We start from the raw sequence: 26,840 nt of genomic DNA, 5'->3' as shown, positions 1-26,840 counted from the left end.
AAAATCTTGAAGTGTAGTTTGTGTTTTAAATTAAAATTGATAAGTTTAAGAAATATATTTCATTATTTACATTGTTGATCACTTCTACAATATATTGTACATGATAGTTGATCATTTAATGATACACTAAGTTAAAAAAAATATACAGCATTTGATTTTGCATCATCCAAGAGACACTCATCTTATGATCTTGAATGTTGGATAAATGAGAGGATCAGGAACAAATTGGGAAAAGTCCAGGATGTAAGATTGGGAGGCGCACCTGACCATTGTTGTAAAATTATAAAAAAAAATTTTACATTGTAATAAATTAGACGGCACATTGTATTCAAAATTGAAACGTTCGATTGGTGAATTGTTTTTATTATTAACGGCTTTAAAAATAATTATGATATATCCAAATTATCTTTTTGTTTTCAAAAATTGGAACTTTAGGTTTACATGTAATATATTAATTGATTAAATTAACAAATAAATTTGCACAAAATTAAGATAAATATACATTTATTTACTGGGTTAAATAAATCATAAGGGTATCCCTTCCTTTACACATACACTATACAACTTTTATAGAAAAACCGATCAGAACAAACACAATTAACAATGTCAGTGTTTGACACACAGGAATTCCATACTTCTTAATTGTCAGTGAGTTCATAAATGTAGATCCTGAATTCTCTGTCTGGTAGCAGTTTGTATTTTGTGACATGGATATTGTCTGAGTGACTGTTGGTATGAGTACAGGGCAGCTTGGAGGTTCCCTGTGATCTGTTGGCAGATCCCCAGGATCTCCCAGGAGATGTCTCTGAGATATACAGGTACTAACTCCCCCATATCATGGTGGACTAGGACCTGTAGATCATCTAAAGCTCTCTGTGCTCTCAGTGTGTCGACATGTCTAGAGCACAAAAACTCCAGCATATACAACAGTACAAGGGGTGGAATATACACGATATGCTGATTGTTTTGTTTACTAGACTGTTGTTCTGGTGATAATTCATTAATATAAATAATTTCATCGGGAAGTTTGATAGTCTCTGCTACGGCTTGTCTCATCTTTGTAGACAAGGACTGTCCCCCTACAGCCTCAGTATACCTCTCTATGTCTACATGACTCCTATACATCAGACATGGCTGTGCCAACTTGACCTTTGTTATATCTATAACTGATAAAGCATCCCTGTACCGGAGTGTCCTGTAATAATTCATCGTAATGTATAACATGTCAGACACAAACCCAAACTTGGCTGATAATTTCACCAAACGACAGGCTACCTTGTCTACAATATACAACTGTTTGTTAGAACCTGTGTTAGTGTACATGCTGTGTAATATAAATGCGGTACACTGAAGGATGGTGGCTGTAAGTTTCTGTAACATGACAATGTGATACTGTGTCAGCGGTAAACCTAACAACTGTTCTACCCTATGTAGATATTTTTTACACATATGTAGATCCAGTTCGCCTATTGAATCATTTATACATATCTCTCTGAAAAACTCTTCATCAACTTCAACCTCAGAGATCAGAGTATGTTCATCAGTACAAATTGTGAGTCTGGGATTACACAGAACATTAATGATGTAGGACCTGATGGAGGGACTGTGTAACAGCAATGGTATGCCATTCTCATACAGTCTATATAGTCGTGTGAATAATGTCTTTTGTGCTTCACCATATATATTGCTCAAAAACATGTTATTCTCTGGAATAAAAAAATTGGAACACACTCCCTCGTACACCCATTTAAGGAGAAGTTTAAAGCAGACCCAGAAACCGACCAGGAGGTTTTGTGGACACCAGCGAGGTAGAACATTTTGTTGAATCGCCCAGAAAACAGTAGTTTTCATGTGATAGGAACACAGTAGTTTATCTTCATCTCTCAATCCTTCATTAATTATTTCCTTTAAAAACAATTTGAGTAATCCATAAGTTAAAAATTGTGTGTGATTCATTGAACACACAAGTTTGTATTCCGCCTGAGAAAAAGAAATTCTCCATTCGTTGTCTGTATGATTTCCTAGTTTGTGTCCTATCGCTACAAAGTGACACCCATTTCTTATAATGTCGTTTACAACATGAGGTGGGGGCCATGAGTGACACCTGTCTATCCATGAGGAGGCAGGCGGAGGCCAGAAATCACTGACAAAGCAATGGGCATTATCGTATTCTATATCACCGTATATCCCACTACCACATGGTCCGTGAGGTGAAGAACCAGGAAAAACTAAAGAACATGTGACATCTCTGTACTTTGAACTTGAGATATAGAGCATTCCATTCATCCTTACACACGCTGACATCACTCCATGACTAGCTCTTTCTAATGGTAACCATAGTAAAGTGAATCCTGGTGGACTCTCAGAACTGTCACAGAGAATCAGTGCATGTTCTTGTGTGTTGTAAAACTGACACTGAGAGAAGTCCCAGATCACTCGGTGGTTATTTAGCCAATGCATGGTGTCTCTGTCTGATCCACTCAGTCTGAACCCTTCTCTACGACTCCCACTCAGCATCACTGTGGTCGGTAACATCTCGTTGTTAATCAACATCTCTACAATGTCCACCATATCTCTCCTGGAGGCCACCTGTTGTGGAGTCCCTATCTTTAGACACATCCCCACATACACTGACTCGGATATCCTCTGAACAGCCATCTTACTGAAATTAAAAAAGACAAGTTACTTGTACAATTATATATATAATGGTGTCATAATACAATCTTAATTTAAGTGTTCTGTTTAACAACATTTTACTTACTTTTGTTTTGTTCTGCCAAGAGTCCAATGCTGGGGGTTTTTGTGTTCTATATTTAGCCTTGGAAAAACCCGATACAAACCGAATATTTTTTCAAGTGCTCGGCCATTCGAAGAGGGCACCAGTCCAGAGGATGACCCACAGAGTGGTCCATTCGAGGACCACCATGAGGAGAGGCATGACAGTGTGCCCTCCATGATTAGTGCCAGCTCCTCCAGGGAGGACAGTAGTCAGGAACCAAAGCTCAAGTAAGTAACCGTTGTAGTCACTTTATTGTAAGTCACCGTTGTAGTCATTTCATTGTACTTAGAGATACTGTGTATAAATGCCAGAAAGTCCCTTACCTCAGTTGTTGTAGTTAGTACTGATTAATATATAAATGCAAGAAAATCGCGTAAAATAACCTTTGTACAATGTAGTTACTGATGTAAAAATAGAATTAAATCCCTTACTGCAGTCGTAATTACTGACCAAGTACTGTTATATAAACAAGTAAGTCCCTTAATTACTGCAGTCATATACTTATCAAGTACTGTTATATATATACTGTAAGTCCTTTACTGATACTGTTGTATATGTACAGAGTGTCTTACTGAGGTAGATTCTATGTATTAAATTTAGTAACCAAGAAATGTTATAGGTTCTATATACGAAAGTAAGTCTTTAACTGCAGTAGTAGTAGCAAGTAATGAAATACAGTTGAACTTTGGTATCTCGAACACCGATATCTCGAATACAATGAATATGTCAAAGTGATTTTATTTAGTCCCAAACACTTCAACTTTAAGTATTTTACTGTTGATATCTCGAATACTTGGATATATTGAAGTTTTTAACCAGTCCCATCTAGTTCGAGATAACGAGGTTTGACTGTACTGTAATTAACTACGAGGGTCAATCAAAAAATACGAAGACTTTTGTCATAGCTATGTTACTTAACGTCATATCATTACTTATATTTGGTAGACATAATTTAGCAATAGTTTCAAACAATTTGCAAGAAAAAAAGTAAAGAAATTCCTTTATTTCTAAGAATTATTTAGAATCTATTCCTGCAAAAATGAGGTCACGGCGCACGATCAAAATTTGTGGTATGTCAACAATTAACCATATAATGTTGAAAGTAATATCTCTATAAATTGGGCTTAAAACCAAATAATATTGAAACCTCAAATGAAGTTTTGTCTTGGTATTCTATGTTCCAAATAATGGCGGGATATATTGTTTTGTCGAACAGATATTAGTTACTAAAGACAGATAGTCCTCTTTAGAATTGACTAAAAATATCGACGTCGCCGGACGTCACGGCGCAACGAGAGGTAGAAACAAAACGGAATTAACCCAGGAAAAAGCCGACAAACGCTGTGAAAATGCTCAATGGTGCAAAAAAAAGTCAACAATTATTTGCAAGTTTGTGTTTAAGTGTAATAAATTTTGTGGGGGTGGTGGTAAGTGTATTTTGAATATAAAACAGTCCGAAAGAGAGTAGAATATCTGTAAATATTTGGTCAAAAAATAAGTAACGTCAATCAACGTTCAGGGTTATCCTTACTGTAAACTAAGAGATACATGGTTAGAAAATAAAAACTTTGAGGAACTAACTTATGATTCTGGAACAAATGTGTGCAAATAAGCTGTTAAGTGGTTCAGTGCCATTTTAAATTGTAAGGAGAAAGTCACAAGAGACTAACCGTGATATAAGGACGGGGCATATCTATAAACTGTGCGTGTTTAATCTTGACGTCATGTTTTGAACATTACCGTGCGCCGTGGGGACAAAACATGTTGTTTTTAAAAAGGGGTAACAAAAATACCGTGTCATCAAATGAACTAAAACTTCGCAAATCAATAACATAAGCGTTGGTGCACAGATTAATCTGTTAAGTATGACTTTCATGAAAAATATATGATAGACAGCCACATTGTCTTCGTATTTTCTGATTGACCCTCGTAGATACAGTGTTGTATATACACACATATTCATTAGTTCATTTTATAAGTGGATAAAGAAAAAATAATCATTCCCTGCAGCAATTGATTGCTTAAGTTTGTTCATGTGTTATATTATCTAGTTTTTTTTAAGCAAATTAATATTGTAGATATTTGTCATTTGGCATTAAGGAATGTGTTTAAACTCCATGCACACTTTTTGTACATGCACAGCAAAAACTGCAGTTTCTGCTTTTTTCCTGAATTAAATGAAAGTAACTGTAACTGTGTGTTCAATCTTTTGGGGAAAAAAATAGACAACAAATCAAAACATTTGTTTGCTTCTTTAAAATCTTATTGCATCTGCTTTTATTAAGAAATTAATATAATCATTGTGTTTGTAGCACACATTTGATTTCAAGCTTGAGCTGTCTGACAGTGTGTTTGAAAGTTTATTTAACTCTGACATTGGTAGTCAACTTAGTTTACCGCTATTTTATAATTATAGTAAAACAACAGCCAGTCTCTTTTAGGCTTATTAACTGTGGGCCAACTTAATAAATTTTCTCATTTCCACAAAAATTTATCATTGTCAATCCACAAATCTAAAGTTGTTACAAGAATGGATATCAAGATCATAGCATGAAAACACGAATATAAAGCATCAGTGCAACTAGGGAGATTTCCCTCACAAAAGTGTGAAGGAGTGAATCATATTAAAGTGTGAATTATTTAAGAGAACAAGAAAAATTCAGTGAGTGTGCCAGCCAGGGCTCTTGGGAAGTAAAGGTGTGAGATACATAAGGCAGTTGTTTACAGATGCATGCAAAAGCATGGCTTTGATTGGTGAGATTAATCCTTCATGAAAATGTGAAGAAACCAATCAAAATGGGGAATGAGTTATTGAGTTGGCCCCTGACCACGAAGCTTTTGTGAGACTTGATGGTGGGGGGGGGGGGGGGGCCTCTGATATTTTTATTTCCCAAACATGTCAAAAAGTTCTTGCTTTTTTAAACCTTTTTTTCGGAATTAAGTTGTAGTTGCGATCTTGCCATTAATTAACGTTTGTAGTTAACTATTTTACAGCATCAGGCATAGCTAATTTTGTTTTGCATTTGAATTTTGTGATAGTTTGACTCTGATATCCTACAGAATACAATATCATATTTTAAATAGGACAAGGTTTTAAGATGGCAATGTACTTGATACAATATATGCTACAGATATTTATGACATTAAGATGAATCAAATTATCAATATCTGAATGATTTAATCAAACTCACCCCCTACACCCTAAAAATCTGCAAATATATTATTGAATTTTTGTTCTGGTTTTTGTTAATTTTAATTCATAGGATTTCATTTGTCAGATTTTGAAAATTTTCAAAATTATTGAAAATCTTATTCATTAACATGCATGCCAGATTTATTGAATTGTGAACATGAAATGATCATAATGATGCTTACTGCAAACTAAAATTTTTAATGAAGAAATTTTGTCTTAAATTTCTGATTTTTTTCCCTCTCAATCTGCTTCGAATGCCTTCATTTTAAGAAAGAAAAAAATATGTGTTCTTTATTTTGAACTGTAGGGATACACAAAGTGACAATGACCCCCAACTTTTTTTTTTACCTTATCACTGATTCAATAAAGATTCCTATCGTATAGTCCATAATGATACGCACTCAGATTATTGAGTATAACCTTCACCCAGTAACTCAAACAAAAATACCCTGTATAATCTCTGGCATGTACGATGCATGTAATATCAAACTTTTTAAAACTTTATTCAGAGATAAGGGAATTAAAGCTCATTTCATATTTACAACTATTGATTTGATTTTGAAATCTTTGTCCTTCAACTTTTAAATCCCAGTACTTTACATGCATGCATGCATGCAATACTTGAAACTTTTTATTCATTGATAATAATTAAAACCACAGGTAAGCAGTTAATTGTGTTAATGGCAGGGGTAAGAAGTTGTTGGATGGGTGGGTGGTTATAATTTTAATCTTAAATAAAGTTTTGGTATGTGCAGGTAGCTAGATGTTTGTACCTGCAAATATTGAGGGGAAGGGGGATAGAATTTATCCTGATGAAATTGTATTCTGTAGAATGTTGAGCGAATCCTCACAATAGTCTGTTTTTTAAATAGATTTTTGTGTACTGAAAGTTGGACTGCACTGTCCCTTATGTGATGTTTTACTATTGCTTATAATCTTGATCCATTCTAACCAATCTATTATGATATAGGACCACACGTCTGAGTTTCAGTGAAATTTTACGCGGAGTTTCCTCCTTTGGAATCGATCCCTTAAAGTAAGAGTCCGAAACCATGTTTTCCCGGTTTTTCTTGAGTTAATTTCTGTTATCTATTGGTTAAATTGGAGGAGGATTTTTTTATGTTGAGAGTTGTTACATGTTTACATAACAAAGTTGAAGAAATTTAAGGAATATGTGTGTTTCATTCCCACGTCATAAGCAAATATAGGCCAAGTTATGGGTGTAACACGTCAGTTATTATAGACATCTTGAGATGAAGCTGATAAAAAATATTTTCTTTCTGGATCGCGAAGCTTAAATAACTCTTGGTAAATTCATTCATAGTGAGATGATTTTGCAATTTTGAATTATAGTTTAAATCGTTTTCATTATAAGGTTCATGTATATAGCCAAAATACATCATTTGGAACAACATCAAAATAACTTATACACTGTTATAGTTGGCTATTAATTTAAATTCATTTGTCTGATAAAATCAAGATTTGAATCAGTCCAAATCTAAATCATAAAATCATCATAAATAATCATAAAAAATGCAGTACAATTTAAGGTAAGGTTTGCGGTTACAGGGAGATAAATCACACATTTTCATTGTGACGTAACACCATCTACCCTTTATTTCAGTTATGACGTCAAAATTTATATGACATCATTATTGATTTCATTTTTTTTTATTTCGCTGGTTTTTTTTAGTTTCAATGAAAAAAATAAGAGTACACAAGCATTTTATCAATTTCCACGAAAACGAAATCCGCATCATATGGTTTTGAATAGTGTTTTAGAAACATCAGATTACACAGATTCTAAGATACATTTTTCCTGAAATCAGTGGACTTGGAAAGGTTTCAAATAAGATGTTTTTGTTTACATAATAGTTGTCCAAAATTAAGACTTTTGTTGCATTTTATTCTATTTTTAGATAGTTCATCAGCAATTAATAAAAGTGAATCATGATATTAATAGTGATTTTATTTTCAAACATTTTAAGCATAAATAACCCCCATAATAGTCACATATAAAATGTACATATTTTCACGAAATTGTTTATATTTCATCAAAATAAAAATTGGAAATCATGAACTTTGACCTTTTGTAGTTATAAAACGGGACGGGCAAAATTCATTTGAATTTCATGAGAAAAAAGACTTTTATTTAGTATAGTGAACAAAATGGTATGTAACTTTGGTACAACCTCTAAAAAATGCAAGCCGCAAACCTTGCCTTAAGACATTTAATATGGTATCTTTTTACACTGTCTTTCTAAGACAGAACATTTTTGAAAAGTAGGGTATTTGAATGATACTCGGGTAAACATCTGACATTTAGTTATATTCCTGGTTAAAAACTCTTGATGGTTAGAAGCACACTTGTTTCTATTTTGTTTGTTTTTGTGTAATATTCTTTGTTGACATTTCAACTCACATGTAAAACAAGTATTATTTAGATATACGCATGATGGCAACAGATGGATTTTGGACCCATGCAATCCTATCTATACAATATAATTTCGACCCTGGGCCAAGGGCAGTTTTCTATTAATAATATTGATAAGTATAAAATAAACTAGAATTTTCTCACTTCTAGCCTTTCATCTATTGCCTTCAACACAACATATGTATTGAGTTTAAGTACATGTATCTTACATGTGTACATAATAATATTATCATTAAACTATTAACATGATTTAAAAACTTTACTGTATTGATGGTATTTATGATAAATTGAAGGTATTTAATTAATGAATAATTAAAGATCCATTTATTTATTTTACAGCTATAATTTGAGTTACATATTAATTTCTTAGAATTCTAATGGTGACTCCTAACTTCAGTTATATGATGACTGTTTTTAATTAGAAATAAGGATATTCAATTCATTCAATAATATACCATTTTGATTTATGTAAGAATTACCTGTACAAGGTATGCTCATAACAATTTTTTTTTTGTTAATTCTGATAATCATGATAATGTGATGTAATGTGAATAATATAATAGATCAATTTGTTATATTCAGTTGTATATTCTTACTGTATAACTTTATAGAATAATAGTCAATAATAGTAATATTAGCTAGTCCAAAAAAAATGACAGCTAGGTCAATATTTTTTTTTTAATATTGCCTGGCTAGGAATAATATCTAGAGACTCTCTCTAGTCTTTATAATCTATCAAAATAACATTAACAGCTAGAATGAATGCATTTTTATCATTTTCTCTGTCTGCCAAGTTTCTTTTCAAAGCATGGACATTTTATGTTTTGCAGGAATGAGGGAATTTAGAAAATTTGGGGAGTGAGGGAACATAATCTGGGATATATATCTGACGTTACATATATATTCATTTTAATTTCTTTTTAGTCTCTCTGCATGACAGATTTTTGTTGACAACATTATAGTCTCAACAATATAGATATAAGAATTTCATCTAGAAAATATTTTTGTATTTATCTTTCTCAGTAGACCTGATGAAATAGATCGAATTACATGTACAAGTTATTGCTTATCTACTTCGATCTCACATTCAGGAACTTAGGAATATGTACATGTATAAATAGAAATATTTATGATTGTAATTAATGTTTCTGTAATTCTGTAATTAATTATTTTTGAATAAATAATAAAGTCATGTGTAAATAATTTTCATCAGGTATCAGCCCAGCAACTTTTCCCATGGAAAGCAAATTGGGCACAGGTAAACAATAAAAAATAAAACGTCTCTATTTCGATTACCAAATTATATGACACAAAGTCAGCGTTTTATGTGCAATTTGTAAGTATTTTGATCATTCCATGCAGAGCAAGCCATATATATAGAAAATGTATAAAATTAATGTAGTATTTCCTCTACTAACACTGAAATGTACGTGTGTTTGTATTTAATAAAGAGCATTTTAGATTATATGTTTTAGAATTATAATGCTTGTTGGAAATTACCCAAAAAAACTTAATAAATTATTAAATACCCCTGAAAAAAACCCTGAGGGTCTGGGATTGTGGCTTTACATGTTTGTATAAAAAAGCTGGGCATTTCAAGGTGATTGTTTCTGAATTGTTTTCATTTAAACCAACATTTAAACAAATTAATAGATTCAAATGAATTTTTAATAAATTATTTCATTTGAATGGATTGTATAATGTCATACTGATAGTATAATTAAAGAAATACTCTATACATTGTTAATAAGAATATTAAATTATAAAAATAAATTTATACCAAAAATATTTTTTTTTAAATGTATTCTAATAACATAAAAACACCATAATATGTACATGTACTAACTATGCATGATTAAATAAGATTCATATTTAAGAAGTAAATGAAATAAAATAAAATTAAGTTTTTGAATATAAAATTTTTACATGCTAGCTAGCATTACATATAAATATAGATAACGAATAACTTTTAATTGATAATTTATACTAATTGGTGTGAGGGATGTTAAGTATGCTATTTTAAAATGTCAAAAAATCTGCAAAAATTAAAAATACTATGTGCTGTGAGGGAATTAATTTGCTTTTTTAATATATGTCAAAAAATCTGTAAAAATTCAAAAACTTGAAAGCTTAATTTTAGATGCACACTAAGATATATTTTTTTAAAATTTGACGGATTTAACCAATTTATTCCTCAAACATTATGCACGCATGGTTATAGAATAGATGGATATTATATACTCTTGATTTAGTGAATTATTGATATTCCCCTTTTTCTGTTTTGTTGTGATTATGGTACTTTAAAGCTATAAGGCTATATACTTTTTTTTATTATAAGTATATCAAAAAAATAATCTAAATTAATAGATTCATTTGATAATTTCCAATGTCTGAGCTGTTTTTTAAAGATGCTAGTCATAAGTGTAGGAAGATATATTACTGAATAAATTAAGCATAAAAAAAAAAAATGAAAAATTAGTATTTAAATAAATGTAATATTGATCCATACACAGGTCAAATATGTACGTACTCCAAAGGTAGGAATGATATATATTAGCAAATTAATATATATTTATTTTGCTTTTTGTGTGTCACAAAATTCATTCATGGAGGTGTATCATACTCTATCACATTCTTTATACATCAATGTAATTAAGTAAAAAGTTGAGTCTAAACACCCCCCTCCCCCACCCCCACCCCCACCCCCTCTTTTTTTGGATTTTTAAAGATTCCCACTTATACTAGAAATAATTGAATTTTTTATAAGCTTTGAAATCAATTCCTGAAAAACATAAATTTTTTTGGCATGGTTGCATGAAAGGATTTTTTTTTTTTGGATGTCTTAGGATATGCACCTTTTAAATTTTTTGTCGTAAATTTTCCTGCCCACTCAAATGTTTAAAACTTAAAATGATAGGTATATATAGGTTTATAGTATATAGTTTACTATTTTTTGAAGACTCCTAACAAAAACTATAGATTCAAACCTTTGAAATATTTAAAAAAAAAAGCAACTATTGAGTAAATATAAAGAAAAAAATGCCCTGCAAGCTACATAGTGTTTTATTTAAAGGTACATGTAATTGATACTCAGCATGTAAATGATTGAATCAGCTAATAGCTGGTTAGCTTCTTTTTCATCAGGAAAAGCAATCAAATGTATTAATATTTTTAAAAGAGGACATTTTTTAGGCCATAATATATAAACCTCCTTAATAAGAAGAGCTCTGTATGAAAATATAGGGAAAAAGTCAAAATTTAAACCCAAGCAACTTAGATATTTTCTTTTACCATAATAAGTTTATGGTTAAAAATATCATACTTAAAATCTGATTGGTAAAAATATTTGTTGAATCATCTGAATGCAGCCTTTAATAATTTGAGCCCTTAATTTATATAGCTAACTGATCAACATCAAATTTTGTTGTTTCAAATTTTCAGGGGGTTCAATTCTTACCCAATGCTGCTGCATGCTAAGTATTTAAAACTCCCGAACAGTTTTCTTGCTTTTAGAGTTTTTTTTGAATTCTTTAGATAATATGCTATAATATCAATATATGCATATGCTTAATGTTATTTTAAAAGCTTAAGGAGTTAGAAAAACGCATTTTATTTTGGTTGGTTAAATATAGAATTCTTTTCCTTACGTATATATATATACACTGCCATATAAAAAAAAAATTTTTTTTTAGTGAAGTTAAATTGATAAAAGATATTTCTTTTTCCATCTTTTGCAAGAATTTTCTCATTCAATTGAAACTTTGGTAGACCCAGAGACAATTATTGCAATTTTTCTGTGATTTAAACCAAGGAAACCCAAATTATTTCAGTGAATTTGCAGTGAATAATTAGGACAAACAGTTTAATTTATTCTTGTTGCAAATTGAGTGCAAGTTACTCATTCAAAAGCCAAAATTTCCATGGTTTATATGGATCATGGCCATGGAACTTTAATTTTGAATAAATTTGTGTTAAGTCATGACGAATCACTGAATTCACAACAAAACTTGATATTTATTTTAATTATAATTTTAATTATGTCATGGAGATTTTTGATTAAATGCGATGAATAATTATCTGCGTAAAATTGCGAGAAGTTTAGCTAGCGGATTTTCAAACCTAATTTTCATTTTTCAGATACATGTAAAGTTATGGAACTAGGATAAAAATTTGTCTTTCATGATTTTATTTTCTCGAGATTTGTTGAAAAACGGTTGAATCGTGTTATTATGTACTTGCATAATATAAAGATTGTACAGTAGTTTACATTGACTCATTTTCTAGGTATATAGATGTAATGCTTGACTCTCACAATAGAAAAATGCATTGTATACTGTGATTTTCAGATTCACATAAACCAAAAAAGGGAGAACTGTTTAGATTTTGAGCATGGGATGTGTTTGTACTAACAGGACTATGTGTTTGGAAATGCTGTGAAAGATTATATAGCATTTGTTCATTTTGCTTGGCATGGTTTGCATGGCTGAGTTTAATTTGCATGGCAATTGAGTCTGTAGTATTCTCACTTCATATGTGGTCTATTGTTTTACTTTAAATTTGAAATTTTTTAAAACTTGAATTATATATTTTGGAATTTTGGATATAACCCATTCTTGTTTTGATTTTCTAAAATTTTCTTATCATTTATAGATATAACCTATTAATAATTTATACTTTAAGTAGTCTGTAAAAAAGGATGTGATGAGCAAACTATTAAATAACCGTTACAGCAGATCAATGTTTGGTTATATATAATTTTACAAAAACTGAAATCGAGAAATTCATTTTAAATTTGGCATACTTTGTGATTTTAGACAGACATTCCATGTCGGGGGCTAGTAACTTGGACAGCAGGGGACGGAGGATGAGCTACCACCCCAAGGATTTCTCTGTGGCCACCCCCGAAGAGTTTGTTAAGCGGTTCGGGGGCAAGAGTGTCATCAACAAAGTAAGACTGAGCTATGCGGCCCCACATATCACTCAAAATAATATTTATTGTGTAATTGCTAAATGAGCCATAAATTTATAGTATCCTTTTTAAGGCCTGTATAAGGGCCATATGAGACAACGAACAGAAACAAGTTTTCAATTATTGAGTTGAAAGAAGGTTATCTATCTATATAAGGAGGGGAAATGTTGGAGATCTGAGGTAGATCGAAGCACCTGTTACTGATTTATTGGATAAAGAATAAACAAAACTTAGAGAGGTTTGATACAAATCATGCAGTGGGGTTGAATATATACAGAATGCATCAATAGATAGCAACCCACTTCTTGTAAGATAAAATTTAAAACTATATATAGGTATTGATAAGAGTTCATTGACCATGATGATAAGGTGACATTTTGTCAAAAAATCAATAAAATTTGCAACTCCACCCTCTTGAGTTACAAACACACACTACATTATTAACTGGTGTGAGCTTTTTTAAAACTTAATAAATTAAATAAATAAATGATAAAATTACTTTTGATAGGTAGAGGATTTGGTCAGACACAAATGCATTTAGTCTTCAAAAAGTGAAAAAGTGATGCATTTTAATTTACATTTTAATCCAGATACCATTCTAAACACCAAATGAACTAAGCCCCAAATGAACTAAATAATGGGGCACAATGATTTTGATTTACCTTCTATTTTCATTTCAATAGCTTTTGACATCTTCCTTACTTTTAAGGTATAACATATATGAAAGCAGCGAACGGATTTCCAGAAATGGAACAATGTGAAATATAAATCTATATATTTATTTTATAATACAGATCAAATGTTTTAAATTGAGTGATGTTAATAACATACAAGGTGAAAAATGGTATACATATGTGACATATGATATGTCGTTTTATTGACTCTTAAGTTTAGAATAAAAATCAAAACTCTTTGTATGAATTTATTAAAATTTGATAATTGTACAATGACTATTTATACAGGTGCTGATTGCCAACAATGGAATCGCAGCCGTCAAATGCATGCGCTCGGTCAGACGATGGGCGTATGAGATGTTCAGAAATGAGCGCGCCATTCGATTCGTTGTCATGGTGACACCAGAGGATCTCAAGGCTAATGCAGGTATATTATATAGTGCTGTATATTATGCAGCTACTGCAGTGGATGTATTAAGATCTAGCTTAGTTAATACATGTACTTTAAACCAACCATTATAGTATTGCGTGTCATTTTTGTGTTTTAGAATACATTCGACTGGCTGACCAGTATGTTCCAGTTCAGGGCGGTACTAACAATAACAACTACGCCAATGTAGAACTGATTCTAGATATCGCTAAAAGAACGCAAGTACAGGTACGGGATGATATGCACAATAGGCAATCAAGACACAAATTTTAATAAATATGGCCAAAATGATCTTCATGTAGTTTACTCATTGTCATAATATAAGGGATATATAAATCTGATTCTTGCTCAAAAACCTCTGTTAATTTGAGTCTTATTGAAATTGCACATTTGAAATCTGAAAAAAGAAATCAGCAGACTCTGAGAAAAAATATTATGAAGTTATAAATATAAGGATGTGTATTCATTTGATAAGATGTTGCTATATCAAGTTAAACTTTATAAAAATCAAAAACTCAGGTTCAATATTCAATGGCTCAATTGTTGATTAGGGTTTTTTTTTTTTTACAGGCTGTATGGGCAGGCTGGGGCCATGCCTCAGAAAATCCCAAGTTACCAGAACTCCTACACAAGAATGGAATCATCTTTATTGGTAGGTCCATACTTAAGACACAGAAATCTAGAATTTTAAACCAATTATTTTCCCTACCTTGAGGTGAGGGGAAATGTTTCCTTCAAGTTGTTCTTTGGCAGTGTGTATCAGCTCAGGATGAATTATCCCCGTTTCTTTGATTACAGGTCCACCAGAGGGAGCTATGTGGGCCCTTGGAGACAAGATTGCATCCTCCATTGTGGCTCAGACTGCAGGAGTTCCCACAATGCCATGGAGTGGATCAGGTATTTTAACTAGAATACCTTGTTTGAAAGACACATTAAGGAATAAAAGTAGAAACCACATACAATTATTCTGAATCATCATATCATATTGATACCAAAAATGAATATCTTTTAGATATGAAAAGCTGCAAATGCCTTCTACTTAATGCATGTAATGTTGAATAATTTTGATAACACAAATTCTAATCCATGTCATGAGATTAAAGTCAGACAATGTGATTATTTCACCCTAAAGATTTGAAGGATGCAATTTTTTTTTCACACGTAAAACTCAAAAATGCTCATTCAAAAGATGTAGTTAATATATTAAGTGATAAGTACCAAGCATTACATTTTTCTCTGTGTGTATTTGGGAGGTGAACTTGTTAAACTCATTTAATCGAGTTCAAATATGTGTTATTTTTAGGCCTGACCTTGAAGTATAACAAGGAGGACAATAAGCCACTGAGCGTGCCCTCCGACCTCTACAGGAAGGGCTGCGTGGAGGACGTAGACGAGGGACTGAAGTCAGCCAACAAGATCGGCTTCCCCGTTATGATCAAAGCCTCGGAGGGAGGCGGAGGGAAGGGCATCAGGAAGGCGGAGAATGCCGACGACTTCCCCAACCTCTTTAGACAGGTACCTATGGCACAAAGCAGGGAGTCTTTATATATATAGTTTTAAAGCAGATTTTTATTAGATTTGACTTGGAGCTTGAAATATTGCATGTTTACAAAGAAATGTAGAAAAATTATTGTAGTCCTCACGAATTAAAAAATATTAATATAATTGATCAATTTTGGATGAATTTCCTAGCCTCTCCTGTAAGGTACATAATTATGTACAATATGTAGGTTACAAGATGAACCAGCATGTCTGGATTTATTTTGTTAGAGATTTCTACGACTTGAACTGGATTTGACCTTGATCTGAGTCTGCAATATTGTGTCAAAAGACAGTGAAGGAAAAAAAATATTTCTGATCAACATTTATTAGGCTGATGATGCCAAGTGACAATTATTAATTTTCTCTGAGTATGAAATTATTTACTAAGACCAATCTCGACCTTTGCAAGATTAATTAAACAACATGAAAAGTTTTTCCTGAATATTTGGATTCTTTTACTTGCTAGGTACAAGCTGAGGTGCCAGGATCTCCCATCTTCATAATGAAGCTGGCCACACATGCCAGGCACTTGGAGGTCCAGATATTGGCGGATAACTATGGGAATGCCATCTCCCTGTTTGGGAGGGACTGCTCCATACAGAGGCGTCACCAGAAGATCATCGAGGAGGCGCCCGCCTCTGTAGCCACATCAGTGGTGTTTGACAAGATGGAACAGGTAAATCTGGCATAGCCACCTCACTGTGGTATAACCACCTCAGTGGTGAATGTGGTTTAGCCACCTCAGTGGTGAATGTGGTTTAGCCACCGCAGCGGTGAATGTGGTTTAGCCACTTAGTTGTAATTGTGGTATAACCACTTCAGACTCCGAGTTAAATGTGGTTTAGCCACCTCGTTGGTAAATGTGTTTAACCACTTCAAAAGTAAATGTGGTATAAGCAATTCAGAGGTAAATGCGGTTAAGCCTTCTCACAGGTAAATGCGGTTAAGCCACCTCAGTCAATGGAGCTTGACAAAATGGTTTTAGTACTCACTTTATATAAATTACAAATGTTTGAATAGTGAATATCGCTTTGCTGAAACTTAAATATATTTAGGTATGTGATTACCTATTACATGTACATGTACTAGGATATATTAACCATTATGATGAAGTAATCTACTAATAAAAATATTTATTACTTTTATCCTAATGTGACAAATTTCAAAGTAACAAAAATTCATAATAACAGTTACAGACTTAATTTCTAAAAAAAAATCCTCTTTCCCAAAAATACCTCCTTCCCAAAGTATTTTTGTATTTGATCTACTTACATAATAAATAAATATTACATTTGTCTAGTAAATGGTCAGGAATCATTAAGATATAACAAAAAATAACTGCTAACGTTGAATAATGAACTCCTCCACCAGGCTGCGGTGACCTTGGCTAAGATGGTGTGTTATGTCAGCGCCGGGACGGTGGAGTATCTCTACAACGAGGAGACAGAGACCTTCCACTTCCTGGAGCTCAATCCACGTCTCCAGGTGGAACATCCGTGTACGGAGATGGTGGCCGATATCAATCTTCCTGCGGCTCAGCTCCAGGTAATGTTAACAGCTAAACAACTTGATGTGTATAGCACTGGACAGATTCAATTTCAACTATTCAATATTTTGATATTCAAATGGTTCATACATGTTTTTAGAATAAATTCAAGTTCTTTTTAATGATTAATATATAAGAATTGTTTGATGTGAAAATCTGTATTTATCATTGCAGATTGCAATGGGTCTGCCCCTGTATCGCCTGAAGGACATCAGACAACTGTATGATGTGGACACCTGGGGCGACACGCCTATAGACTTCTCCAACCCGTCCATGCACCCACGCCCCCGGGGTCACGTTATAGCGGCCAGAATTACCAGCGAAAACCCTGATGAGGTCAGAATCTCTCTATGGAAGCTATATTTTCAAAATCAACAAAAAAAAAAGTATAGTTTCTTCCTGAAAGACAAAACAATTGAAGATTTACCAGGCTATATACACATGCATTGCATAAGGCAGTCAGGAATTTTCTTTCTATTATAGATCTCACAAAGGGAAATATCTCAATATTATCTGTATTTAATAACTTAAAATTTAAGAGTTTTAATTAATGTTTTCATTATCAATTCTGCGTTGGTGTAGTAGATGTAGTATAGATATTGATATGCATTATTATCATTAATATATGATATTTAGAAGGGGAATTAATTGAGGGAAATTTGCTCTCTGCCAAAACCACTAAAAAGAATAGACACATTTTATGTGAAAAGTATTTTATTAAAACCATGTTTAATGTCAATGATTTGTCCTTTCAGGGATTTAAGCCCAGTTCAGGCACAGTCCAGGAGTTGAACTTCCGTAGCAGTAAGAATGTGTGGGGTTACTTCAGTGTGGCTGCTACCGGGGGTCTACACGAGTACGCCGACTCTCAGTTTGGTCACTGCTTCTCCTGGGGCGAGGACAGAGAAGATGCTAGAGAGTAAGTACTAGAAGCTAGAGTAGGTACTAGAGCTGAAGTCACAATGGAGGTGCCGGTGGGGTAGGGAAGTGTTGTTGAAGATGTTTGATTTAATGCAGTAGAGACGGTATTTAATTTTTTGTGATAGATGCAGAAGCTTACCGGTAATTATCATACTGTAAACCAGCTAACCCTGGTATGTACAGATGGACATTATTTAGCTTTTTGCTAGAAAGCAAACAGCGTGCAACAACTCATTTTCAAAATCAAATACTGTAGATAATGCAAAAAACAAAGATAATGAAAAGCAATTAAGGATTGGGTTGCTGCAAAAAATATTGATGTCAAAGGTATTTTATTGAAACCTCACACAAATGAAATTTAGTTTACAGTCCCTATGGATGTATGACAACTCAGAGAGAATAAAAAAAAATTACTTTTCCCTATTTGATTCACTTCAATTCTAAGCAAATAGGGAAGATGCAGATGCCCCCCCCCCCCTCAAAAAAAAAAAAATCAAAATTCACTGTAAGGATATTTGATATTCAACAGAAACTTGGTGGTTGCCCTGAAGGAGTTGTCTATCCGAGGAGACTTCAGGACCACGGTGGAGTACCTAATCAAGCTGTTTGAGACCGAGGAATACCAGAACAACAAGATAACAACTGGCTGGCTGGACAAGCTGATATCTGAAAACGTCCAGGCTGAGAAACCGGACGTCATGCTGGGCGTGATATCCGGAGCGCTCCATATCGGAGATTACCAGATCCAGGACTGCTTCCAGACGTTCCAGGCGTCCTTGGAGAGAGGACAGATCCTGCCAGCCAACTCGCTGAAGAACCATGTGGATGTGGAGTTTATAAGTGAATGGATCAAATACAATGTCAAGGTCAGTATTTAGGGATATAAAATGTTAATATTTAGAGAAATAAAATGTCAAGGTCATGCAAAACCAAAGACAATGTTAAGGTCAGTATCTAGAGAATGTAATAAAGTGTCAATGTCAGAATTCTCATCAGTGTCAAGGTACCCTGCGATGTATAAAAATGTAATGCAGTGTCAAGGTTAATATTCAGTACAGTGTTAAGGTCTATGGGAAATGCAAGGTCGGATGTTGGTATTGAATAACATGTCAGAATTAACATTGTGAAACTGAAAATGTTAACTAAGTAATAAGATCATTTTAATGTTCAGATGAAATGAGGTGAAAATTTTCTTGCAAGCACTAAAAATTAATTTGTGAAGAATAATCATTATTTAAGGACACAATTCATTTACAGTTTTATGTTGCTGATGATTTAACTGTTATTTTGTAAACAAGGAAAAAAAGTTGTGAACAGTCAGAAAAAAAGGAACTCATTCTGTAACATTCATTTGTTTGCAGGTGGTGAAAACGGGACCAAACAACTATTTCATTTGTATGAATGGCTCTATATTGGAGGTAGAGGCCCACAGGTAAGGAAAGAAAAACAAAGAGAAAGGAAGGAAAGAAAGAAAGAAAGGAAAAATGTGTGAGAAAGAGGGTGTTAGCACTTCTATTGTAACCGTTTTTAACAATATTCAATATGATGTATCAACATAGATGTTGTATGTTGAAGCTGCAAGGATTCTGTACTAAGCTATTGTGTGTTTGTGTATCTCAGACTGAGTGACGGGGGTCTCCTGATCTCGTTTGACGGCGCCAGCTACACGACCTACATGAAGGACCAGGTCAGTAGTTACAGGATCACCATTGGCAACAAGACCTGTGTACTACACAAGGAGAACGACCCCACCAAACTCAGGTAAATTACCCCAAATAAACTCAGGTAAATTACCCCAAATAAACTCAGGTGAAATTCTACCCTACCAAACAAACATGTAGGTACTTCCAAGCTCGCTACCAAACCCATGTATAGTTCTTCAGGTAAAGTTATTCTCACCAAACTCACATAAAATCTTCGATATAAAGGTGGGAGAAATTCATACACCCATCTTCAATGAAATGTTAACATGATTGTGCTTTTGCAGACCTGTAGCTACTTTGATTAATCATTTCAGTTTGACAGAGAAAGAATTTTTGAGGACATTACTAATCAGCTACCATAAATAACATGCTTTTGTATTTTGGATCTCTAAGCAAATTTACATGTGGTTTGACATTTTGCCGTTTTAGGTCGCCCTCTGCTGGAAAGCTGTTGAACTACATGATTGATGATGGAGGCCATGTTTTTGCTGGAGACGTGTATGCCGAGATAGAGGTGATGAAGATGGTGATGGAACTCAGGGTCACAGAGAACGGATGGTAAAATTTACAGTATTGTATTACAGTGTATCTCTTCAATGTGTGGAAATAAATGACATGTTTTTGTTTTTTTTTATTAAAGAAACTTTTAAGATATACTATAAATGATTCTATGTAAAAGAAGTCAAAGGAATAAAAAAAATATGTAAAGTTTGATTTAAAAGTATTTTCTTTTTCTGATATTCTTCTACACATAATTCATATTATTAAAGAAATTTAAGTTATTTTTGTCAACAACCAAATTTTGAATGGCAAAAACTCTAAACTAGTTTTGAAAAAGCAGTGATAATAGGCACTGTAACAGTAATGCCTTTTGGTAATGGTGTTTTTTTTTCTGTGTATCAGTATCTTATCTGTATGACTGTATTCTATGTGTTTCAGTGTCCATTACGTGAAGCGGCCAGGTGCGGTTCTGGACGGTGGCAGTGTGGTCGCTCACCTTGACCTTGACGACCCAAGCCGGGTACAGCAAGCCCAGAGCTTCACTGGGACCCTACCACAGCCCCAGGCCCCACCCACACACGGGGAGAAGCTCCACCAGCTGTTCCAGAGTACCCGGGCCGAGCTAGAGAATATCTTGGCGGGGTATTCACTGCCTGAGCCGTACTTCAGACCCAAGCTACAGGAGTCCATAGAGAGGCTGATGAAGTGTTTGAGGGACCCCGCCCTCCCACTGCTAGAACTACAGGTACATGTATATAATTATATCTGTGCAGCTATTAAATCTTTTCGTATCTCTGCACTATCTCAATCAAATATTGATAAATTTTTATTAAATTCCATTTGATTTATGCTTTCTTCTTGTACATATACGTGCATCAATGGGATATTCTCTCTCTATTTCTCTTTCATTACCTCCTGCTGATGAAATTTTATGTTTTTTTAAGCTAAATTCTATCTAGTAGTAAATTTAACTTTTTCCATGTTCTGTGCATACTTTAGAATCATTATTGTTTGTGGGAGACCAGTGTTTATAGCTTTCGTTGATAACCCCCTGCCCTTGAATTTACATTCCTACCAACAAACATTTACAAGCATTTGTTTATTGACAATATTTATTAGGATTTTTTTTTGTTTACACTACCAACGAAATTACCTTCTCAAGAACCAGGAAAATTTATGATACCCACAGTCTTTGACCCCCGCAAATAAAATTGATTTACAGTATCAGTGATTGAAAAAAAATGATCAATTTGATCATTAATAACTTAAAGATAGAATGGAAAAAAGTCATTAAGTTTGTCACCATAAATTTTGATACATGTAATACAAACTTATTTATGTTAGATGAAGGGTTATGTAAAGCTATAATTATAGCAATGACAAAAAGAAGTAATCAAATTGATGTTGACTAAAAACTGTTGATGTTTCCAGGATCTTGTGGCAATGATCTCGGGTAGAATTCCTTCACAAGTGGAGAAGGCCATCAAGAAGCAGATGCATTCATACGCCAGTAACATCACATCTGTCCTCAGCCAGTTCCCCAGTCAGCAGGTTTGTGCACATATATACTAAGCCATTAATTCAAATACTAAATAAAGTATGATTTTAATCCAATGTTTTAAATGTATTTAAGATGGATTTATAAAAGGAATCTATTCCCATTATATTTTACCTTCCATCGCTGTGGTTTCATCAACTTGAATATTTAATGGTGACAAATATTCTTGGATTTCAATGTGGAGTCATTCCACAAAATCAAATGAACATAACTTTATTAATAAGTATTCATTGACAATTTCAATTCCGTTAAAATGAAAAATTAAAATGTTTATTAAAAACAATAAATTGGATTTTTTGTAGATTGCCAACGTGATAGACAGCCACGCGGCCACACTGACTCGGAGAACAGAGAGAGAAAACTTCTTCATGACGACCCAGGGCATAGTGCAACTAGTTCAAAGGTCAGGGGTCAAAGTGACAATTCACATTTATTATATCCACATTTCTGTTCAAAACCTAATAGACAAACTTTTTAATTTAAGCTTTCTGTGCATTTATTTGCATGATAATAAACCATAGTTAATTTTGCTTTTTGATTAACATTGTTAATGTATAACAAAAGGTTAAATGTTCGACTTGCTTATAATTACATGATTGTTCAATATTGTGAAGATCATGTTTTCTGCACGAGATCTTGTAGAAAGTTTTTCTTTGTCAGTATTTTATTTTTTTTAATATTACCCATTTTTTTTGGTGGAGGGAGTCTTTGAAATGTTTTGGAGTCATTTTCTTTTGTCTGTAAATAAATGCATGTTTCATATTCTCTTCACAGTGGAACTAAGGGGTAATGCTAGTGGGTTGTGAGTAGAAGATTGTAGATTCACAAGACTGCAAGATTTTCATGACATAATTAATAATTACACGTTTTCTGTCACATGAAGATTTTTCTCACTCACAAATCTTTAAAATGACACCAAAAATTCAACTTAATAAACCTGCTCAGTTTTGAACTTTATTTTTTTAAAAACCACCTGATATTTTGCTGTTGATTTTAACTTGATCAGAAAAATAATTTTAATTCAATTATAAATGTTTGCTTAGAAAGAGTTCTTTTAATTATGTTATTCTCCATTTTTTTTTTTAAAAGATAATTTTTTACATATTTGTAACAATTTATTTTTAACATTTAGGATGTTCAGGACCTAGGTCTGTAGGGTTGGGGGGTGGATGGGGATTGTCGAATCTTGCAGACTTGACTAAGAAAACTGTTTTGCAATATTAGTAAAACCTTCTGGCATTAACCCCTTTCTCACATATCTTCCTCTCCATGTGTATGTCGAATCACACTCTGTGATATGTATGTGTTGTGTGTCGTTAAGTATGCTTTTCATGTCACAATGTGATCAGTGTGTGTGAGCTATTTTCATTTCATATTCTACAATATGTGAGTTAGTATGATTGTATGTTTCACTTCATAAATTGATTAGTGTCAATTGGCTTTTGATCTACATTCTTTTTTTGAACATGTGTTTTGTGTATGTGTCAACCATTTTGATATTCTGTGTTTTGTGCTTGAATGTGTGTGCCCCTTTTCTTATTTTCAATTGAATTATTTTTCTGAATCATTTTCACTTTTAAACTCCTCTATACTCATGAACAATACCATATGCCATTATACTTGAATGTCTTTCTAGTAAATGAAAACAAACCTCTCAAGTTAAACAAGACTTTGTAGAAAATTGCACAGTCCAGCTTGCTTTTCTGTATATAAGTTTCTACTGTATAGAGCGAAATATTCACTCCATTTTATTTTCGCCCTTGCGTCGGCTGTGCGAATTCAAATTTCTCATGATATCTCTCTTTAAATGCAACGAATTCAAGACGGGCGATACTATTTGCAGTTTAAGAAGGGCGAAAAAATAACATAGGGTGAAAATATCCCCGTATACACCATATGTCTAGGTGGAGGAACTTGTATACAATCATAAACTTGTTTTCAAAACTCACAAGGTTTGACACTGCAAATTCCACTCTCATTTATTAAACGAATAAAATAATGACATTGCACATTATGCAATGTTCTCAACTTAAATATACGTGAAAATTAATATTTTATTCATCTATGGCAAGTGCTTTTGTTAACTAGACTAAGTATTATCATTAACCAGAATTTTCTCTGATCTCTAGGTATCGCAATGGGATCCGCGGTCACATGAAGAGCGTGGTCCAGGAACTTCTGAAGCAGTATGTTAGGGTGGAGGTCCAGTTCCAACATGGTAAGATGTCGCTGTCAAGCCAGGGATCACACAAATCTACAACTCTGTATAACTGATAACTCAAGTTGTTAATGCTAAGGTTTATATTTGAACAGTCCCAATTAATGGTACATGTACTGGTGCATTGTAAGATTCGACTGGCCAGGAGTTACAAGGGTCAATATCAAAGCTCTTTAACTGTAATTAAAAGTTATATTGTAATCTCATAATTATTTGAAAACTTGATTAGTCGCCTGTGTTGGTTTAATGTGCACCTGTATATGGTAAGATGTTGATAACTATTTTTCGTTTTGTTTACTTAGGTCATTATGACAAGTGTATAGCACAGCTGATCTCTAAGACCAAGGACATGTCCGCTGTGGCGGGCAGCATCTTCTCCCACCTGGCCGTCCAGAACAAGAACCTGCTGGTCACCATGCTTATTGTAAGGCAACACTCTTTATTATATACCCATCAATTTTCCCTTCTTGATACTATCAATATTACAGAGTGTGATCCGATTTTCCGGATCATCATACTGTGGGTTTCTGATTCCGCATCACCACTCCCTGAAACTGATGACATAGTACACATTAAATGAAATCTGTATTTTAAAAGAGTTTATAAACCGTGAAGCGCCATATAAAAAAGCGTAAACTGTTTCAAACCATTTTAAATCGTATAAAACAAAAAAATATTGAATTCATTGCTTATAATTTAATTTTTTTACTCTTCCTTGTAGATTAAAACGGTTATTTGACCCTTAACATGCTTAAAATGACGTAAAATTGTACAAAATTCAAACGTAACGCCAGGCATATTGATACATTTTTGCCGTTAGTCTTGCTATGATGTTATATGACAATATCAAATTTGTAAACATGATATAATTCAGTGTAAAACCTGTTTCAAAATAAGACTAATTGTTGCATGTATTATACACATTGTGTGTGTTATAACTTGCCAATAGTTATTTCTCTGCAAGGAATGATAATGCTTGCTTATTTGAATTCTGTAGGACCACATGTGTAGGAAGGAAGCGGGTTTGACGGACGAGTTAGCCTCCATTCTGACCGAGCTTACCACACTGAACAATGCAGAGAATGCCAAAGTAGCCCTCAGGGCCAGACAAGTTCGTAGTGATACAAGTTCTTTTATTTCTAAAAAATAATACAACCTGATACTCTAACAGAATGATTTTTTATGAATTTTAACACAATACTTGGAATATAGATTTAAGAGAAAGAAATTGTCAATATTTATGAACGATCTGAAGAGTCTAAGAGTACCTTTGATGTAAAACTATTTCACTTTCCCAGTAATGTTGTCTCACTTCCATTTTTTAAATATTTAAGGTTTTCAACAACACTGTTTTATTAGCAAACCTTACCCCAGGAATCTTTAACATTTATTTATAATTATTAAGTATTCTTTGAAAACTATCTGTAAATATTTGAGATTCATTTGAATTTAAGTTTCAGTTTTTCTTTACATCAGAAGTTATAATTTTTTTCATTTGAAAGGTATTGACTGGTCTAAAACTTTATACCTATTAATTGCATGTTCTGAAACAAAACAAAAAGTTGATAAAACCATATATTATTTCTTTTGAATTTCTTCAATACTATCAGTACTTTGATTATTGAACAAAAGTTCCTTTCAATACTTTCAGTGCTTTGATTTTCCAGGTGTTGATTGCCGCCCACACACCACCCTATGAACTGAGACACAATCAGATGGAGTCCATTTTCCTGTCTGCCATCGACATGTATGGACCAGAATTCAACCCAGAAAATCTTCAGGTGAATCAAATTTAAAAGATCTCTGTAAAGTGTAAAATATAGATTCACAAATTTGTATGGATTATAAATACTATGTATTTGTTTATGGTAAATTAAAAAATAAATTTAAAAAAATTATGATAAAATACAATATCAAGAATAAATTAAAAAAGGATAAAAACTACAAAATCAAAACTGAATAAGAAACTAATGAATTAAATTACAATATGTCACAAATAAAGTTTACTTCTGTCAAAGGGAAATTGCTGGAAGTATTGGCAATTTCTTAAATTAAGATTATATTGTGTTTTCTGTATTTTATTGATGCATGTTATGTAGATGGAGAAGACATATCTGGATTTCTTGTATGAAGTAATTTATTTTTCTCTAAATTATTCAATTTATTTGATTGTCTTTCCTATTCATACAGTTATGAATATAAAACATAAATTTTGAAATTATTTTGTTATTTGACATTTAGTTTTGCAGTTTTTTTTTCGTATTCTTTTCCCTGTTCTTGTTCTTAATTATTTTAAGTTTATTTATATATATTAGATCTTTTTTATACTTCATGAAATATTTTGGGAGTTATTGGCTGATGTGTCTTAAGGT

The 26,840-nt window shown here is 33.0% G+C and overlaps 2 protein-coding genes and 1 pseudogene across 2 annotated transcripts in view; 1 reads left to right on the top strand and 2 right to left on the bottom strand.

Moving 5' to 3' along the window:
• The window catches only part of LOC128183281 (uncharacterized), a 63,135-nt gene that overhangs the window by 16,887 nt on the left and 19,408 nt on the right, over positions 1-26,840 (bottom strand). The gene's annotated exons all lie outside the window — the stretch shown is intronic.
• LOC128183283 (uncharacterized) lies at positions 91-2,795 on the bottom strand. Its single transcript, XM_052852238.1, has 2 exons — positions 2,762-2,795; positions 91-2,662 (listed from the first exon to the last, which is right to left on the bottom strand). Exon 2 carries the CDS (start codon positions 2,656-2,658, stop codon positions 655-657), a length of 2,004 nt encoding a protein of 667 aa, XP_052708198.1. The 5' UTR covers positions 2,659-2,662; positions 2,762-2,795; the 3' UTR covers positions 91-654.
• Positions 2,876-26,840, top strand: part of LOC128183286 (acetyl-CoA carboxylase-like) — a 40,675-nt pseudogene continuing 16,710 nt past the window's right edge.

Source organism: Crassostrea angulata, chromosome 5 (genome assembly GCF_025612915.1).
Source record: "Crassostrea angulata isolate pt1a10 chromosome 5, ASM2561291v2, whole genome shotgun sequence".
Taxonomy (NCBI): domain Eukaryota; kingdom Metazoa; phylum Mollusca; class Bivalvia; order Ostreida; family Ostreidae; genus Magallana; species Magallana angulata.
This window is presented reverse-complemented; position numbering and strand designations above follow the sequence as displayed.

What these genes read in the sequence shown, in the direction of transcription:
- LOC128183283 (XM_052852238.1), bottom strand. Translation starts at nt 2,658, where the DNA reads ATGGCTGTTCAGAGGATATCCGAGTCAGTGTATGTGGGGATGTGTCTA.